We start from the raw sequence: 5,530 nt of genomic DNA, 5'->3' as shown, positions 1-5,530 counted from the left end.
CGTTGATCAAATGGTATAGGGTTTCCTGCCTGAGCAAGGGGTTGGACTAGATGACCTCCAAGGTCCCTTCCAAATAATAATAATAATAATAATAATAATAATAATAATAATAATAATAATAATAATAATAATAATAATAATAATAATTATTATTATTATTATTATTATTATTATTATTATTATTATTATTATTATTATTCCAGAGCTTACCCTCAAATCAGGAGAAAAGTTTTCGGTAGAGGTGGAGATAGAATCCGATGAGATGACCGAAGCTGATTTGGTATGTGCCGAGTGATCCGAATGAGAGGTAGAAGCACTAGAAAAACGAGAAGAAAAAAAGGAAAAATTCTAGAAACAACTGTTTGATTTTGTAGAGTTGCGTAGACCAAAAACAAAAAAACCAAACCCTTTATCGTCTTATCTTACCAGATTCAGGAACAAGCTTAAAGCTTTCACCTATGAGGATATGGAGAAATTCTCCTTGAAATGATAATCATTGGATAACAATAGCAGTAGCATTTAGGCTTATGTTGTTGTTAATTGCGAAGTTGTGTCAGACCCATCGCGACCACATGGACAATGTTCCTCCAGGTCTTCCTGTCCTCTACCATCTTCTGGAGTCCCTTTAAGCTCACGCCTACTGCTTCAGTGACTCCATCCACCCACCTCATTCTCTGTCGTCCCCTTCTTCTATTTGCCCTCAATCTTTCCCGGCATTAGGCTCTTCTCCAGTGAGTCCTTCCTTCTCATTAGGTGGCCAAAGTATTTGAGTTTCAACTTCAGGATCTGGCCTTCTAAAGCAGGGCTTTTCAACCTTTTCACCATTTGTACCACTTTTAGGATATGGCAATATCTGAGTACCACCAGTTGCCTAGCAAGGTGTCAAAAACTTGATGACAAAAAAAAGGAAAAAAGTGATAAAGTACAGGTAGTCCTCGACTTACAACAGTTTGCTTAGTGACTGTTTGAAGTTACAATGGCACTGAAAAAATTGGCCCCCCTAGGCACAGCCGACAAGACACCTGCCTGCCCGCCTGGCGGTGCTCTCATTCCCCTCCCCGTTACCACTTTTCTAGGATGGTCGCGTACCACCTGCCACGTGCCAATGTACCACAGGTGGTACCCGTACCACTGGTTGAAAAGCCCTGTTCTAAAGAGCAGTCGGGGTTGATCTCTTCTAGGACTGACCGGTTTGATCACCTTGCAGTCCAAGGGACTCAAAGGAGTCTTCTCCAGCACCATAGTTCAAAGGCCTCAATTCTTTATCACTCAGCCTTTCTTATGGTCCAACTTTCACATCCATATATTGCAACTTATATACTGGCTTATATACTGCCCTATAACTCTTTACACACTTTCTGGGCAGTTTACAATGTAGAAGCATTATTTGCATTTCCCCCCCCCCAAACAATCTGGGTCCTGGATGCAATTATGATACTCATTGGCCCAAACAAATCTCAACTGAACTGTCCTTTTCAAGCATACTGAATGAATTAATCTCTCATAAGCACAACCCAACCTGTAGTGAACTTCTTGTAGCAGTATCAGAATGGATTAGCTGATGGTCTTTGAGGTCCTGTCTAGATCTAATCATTAATCTCTTCCATGTCTGCTTACGTACCAGAAGAGATGTTGCTGAACTACAATTAGCAGTATCCTTCTTTACTCCCACCAGGGGGATGCTGTGACCGTCCTTAGTGTGAAAAACCATCACAAGTCCCTTTTTTCAGTGCCATTAAACGGTCAGTAAATGAATGGTTGTTAACTCGAGAACTACCTGTATTGCAAGTGAGTGAGCTTTTTCTAAAAACAACGTTTTTTAAAAAAAATTGGAAACCCTATAGGGATTTTTTTTTGCTGAAATAAGAGAAAAATGAACTGAATTGTGCATTTGAAGATTTAGAAAGATGAGGGTTAAAGGGTAAGGTGAGGGGATTTGCAAAATATTTAAGAGGCAGAAGGGACAATAATATTGTAATGATCTGTTGAAGGGTCAAAAGTCATTTATAATATTTAACTTGGGTGGGGGGGTTGCACATGTTTTGTTTTGTTTTTCTTCCTTTCTTTTGACTTGTCTTTTATTATATGGAAATTCTTAATAAATATAAATTTTAAAAAATTAAAATGTTCATTTTATGCTGCCCGTTGTCGTACAATAGTCTACAGTATTCCAAGAATTGCTCATATATGATTGGCTGTTCTTGTTTTTAATATCGGTGGCCGGGAAGAAAAGCCCAAGTTAAAAGTCAGTCTGTGTGAGTTGCTTAGTAAACAAAGCTCTGATTGTTGCCCTCCCAGAACAGAAGACTAACCAGTCATTGAAATTCAACACATGTTTCCTATGGAATAACCTTTGGTTGCTGTTGAATCATGCTATTCATGAGTCAAAACGGCCTAAACCCAGCCCTTTGGTACTGGCTGTTGAATTATATTCCCCTTAAAACCCCTCCTTTTCTTACAACATTGGGGAAAAAAGACGTGGCACTAACAAAATCTGATTAGAGCTTTAACTTGGAGAAGAATATACACAAAACAGAAGTTTAACTAAATTTAAGCAAGAATGCCTCCCCTGTATATTATAACTCATGCAGAAAGGGAAATACCTAGAGTAAGGTTTCTAAAGTCTGTGTTCATAATCACTATAAATCAGTTGGATTACAATGAAAGGGGAAGTCAGAAACCAGATAACTTATCTATGCTATTTTTAGTAGATATTTTTTCTCTATTTTGTTTTTCCTCTTTCCTTCCTTTTTTTTTTAGCATCTATAAATACCAACACAATGGATATTTTGGCTCTCAATTCCAAGTTTTATATGCCTTTTAGGCCGTAACAATGCACTTGTCTAGCATGGTCAATCTTGGATTAATGTTATATTGAGCATTAATTTTTGTCTTTTCAGCTATTAGGAAGCATGTTCCTATACCATATGGAATTGACATTATGCTTGAATTTACAGGTGGGAGCATAAGACTAAACTGCCTAAATGGATCTGATACTTTTTTTTTCTCCTTTTAAAATGAAAAGACAGAGATTTTGGCAGGGTGGAGGACAGAAAAGATTTTTTTTTTCTTGCCAACTGAATGTGTAAAATTGCCCGCTTTCGTGACCTGAGTTTTAGGATGTCTATTCCTCCTTTCCTCTTCATTGTGATTCTTTTTTTTTTTTTCCTTTTGGCTGGTTTTATATCATGAAAAATCACTTAGGGGGGGAAAAAAACCACCAATTTTTTTGAAGAGATTTCCAATTATTAGTTCTTAGTGCTACCACCTGGGGAGCATCCATCTTACAGGTTTGCGTTGGTTTAAGCTTTTAAAGGTAAATGACTTAATTTCTGGTTACTTGAACGCCTGCCTCTCTTCGTGGGAGGAATAAAATCGGTACAAAAGGCCTTGAAAATTCTGAAGGAGAGTGCGTTTTCTTTTTGGTGGGTATTCTCTTAAGAGTAGCATCAGTCCCTCAGAGTTGATTTTTCAATGGTGCAAAGATATGTTTGTATATTGCAATGATTAGTTTCGCCTAACCAGTCTCTGGCTGTTGTTGGATTATTAATTGTTTTGATCAATGTATTTGAACTGAAAAGGCAGGAGGAGCTCAGTCCCAACAAATATATAATAACAACGTATTCCATTGTTCCTTCCTTAATGTATTTTCTATGCTAAGCGAGATGATAGATAGACAGACAGACAGACAGACAGACAGACAGACAGACAGACAGACAGATGATAGGCAGACAGACAGAGATGATAAAGAATAGAGGATGGATGGATGGATGGATGGATGGATGGATAGAGACAGACAGACAGACAGATAGATAGATAGATAGATAGATAGAGAGAGAGAGAGAGAGAGAGAGAGAGAAAGAGAGAAAGAGAGAGAGAGAGAGAGAGAGAGAGAGAGAGAGAGAGAGAGAGAGAGAGAGAATAGATGGATGGATGGATGGATGGATGGATGGATAGATAGATAGATAGATAGATAGATAGATAGATAGATAGATAGATAGATAGATAGATAGATGATAGGTAGACAGACAGATAGATGATAGATAAAGAATAGAGGATGAATGGATGGATGGATGAATGGATGGATAGACATAGATAGATAGACAGACAGACAGACAGATAAAGAATAATAGAGGATAGATGGATAGATAGAGATAGATAGATAATAGATAAAGAATAGACAGACAGACAGACAGACAGACAGACAGACAGACAGACAGACAGATAGAGAATAGACAGCGGTAGTTCTTGATTTAAGAAGACAATTGGAACCAGAATTTCCATTACTAAGCCAGATAGTTGTGAAGTGAGTCACACCCAATTGTTACAACCTCCTTTGCCATAATCATTAAGTGAGCCACTGAATTTGTTAAAGTTGTTAAGGAAATCTGGTTCCCCCTATTGACTTTGTTTGCTGGAAACCAGCTGGGACGGTTTCAAATGGCAATCACATGATCCCACGACACTGCAACTGTCATAAAAACATGCCAGTTGCTAAGGTTTGGATTATGTGACCACGGGAATGCTGCAATGGTTGTAAATGCGAAGACTAAAACGAATCAAGATGGGAAAGTGCATCAGAAAATTCTCTTTTAGTGCAATTTATAGATAGTCCTCGACTTATGACCACAGTTGAGCCGAAAATTTCTGTTGCTCAATGAAACATTTGTTAAGTCAATTTTGCCCCACTTTATGACATTCCTTCTCACAGTTGTTAAGTGAATCACTGCAGCTGTTAAGTTAGTCACACGGTTGTTAAGTGACTCTGGCTTCCCCCATTGACTTCGCTCGTCAGAAGGTCACAAAAGGGGATCACGTGACCCCCGGGGGACCCTGGGACCATCATAAACATGAACCGGTTGTCAAGCATCCAAATTTTGTTACAAGGGTCGTAAGTGTGAAAAACGGTCATAATTCACTTTTTTTCTATGTCGTTGTAACTTTCAACAGTCATTAAATGAACTGTTGTAAGTCGAGGACTACCTGTAATTAGGTACAAATATCTCTCATTGGAAAGCTCAGGTTGGAAGGCAAGTTTCTAAGGCTCAGCACTGGCACGCTTGCATAAGAGAACATCTTAGATCAGATCTTCCTTATAGAACACTACGCTCTGTCCCAAAATAGAAATACAGATGGCTTGTTTTAAGCAACAATACCGCTTTCAAAACAAATACAGTATTCAGGTTTTATATATCGATTACATTCCAGGAGTGAAAGAAATCTTTCAACAAAATTAATGTAGACAGGTTAGAGCAGTGTTCCTCAACTGTGGCAACTTTTAAGGTGTGGACTTCAACTCCCAGAATTCCTTAGCCAAGCATGCTGGTTGGAGAATTCTGGGAATTGAAGTCCACACCTCTTAAAAGTTTCCAAGGTTGAGAAATATTGTGTTAGAGTAAGGCAGAGAAGTCAACGTAACAATGCAGCTGAAGAACTAGGTGAAACAAGATATGTTACAGTAAATGTAAACTGCACTGGGGAACAGAAGAGAGTGGAACCGAACAAGGCCAGAACATTTAATCCATGATTG

At 38.5% G+C, this 5,530-nt stretch overlaps 1 protein-coding gene across 1 annotated transcript in view; it reads right to left on the bottom strand.

The window, feature by feature from the left end:
* MTMR2 (myotubularin related protein 2) overlaps positions 1-5,530 on the bottom strand; it is a 44,942-nt gene that overhangs the window by 31,914 nt on the left and 7,498 nt on the right. Inside the window, exon 2 of the mRNA XM_029285796.1 lies at positions 211-316. Coding sequence (XP_029141629.1) covers positions 211-316 — 106 coding nt within the window. The remainder of the gene's footprint in view (positions 1-210; positions 317-5,530) is intronic.

The sequence above is a fragment of the Protobothrops mucrosquamatus genome, unplaced genomic scaffold, assembly GCF_001527695.2.
Source record: "Protobothrops mucrosquamatus isolate PMUCROS unplaced genomic scaffold, P.Mucros_1.0 scaffold2272, whole genome shotgun sequence".
Taxonomy (NCBI): Eukaryota; Metazoa; Chordata; class Lepidosauria; order Squamata; family Viperidae; genus Protobothrops; species Protobothrops mucrosquamatus.
This window is presented reverse-complemented; position numbering and strand designations above follow the sequence as displayed.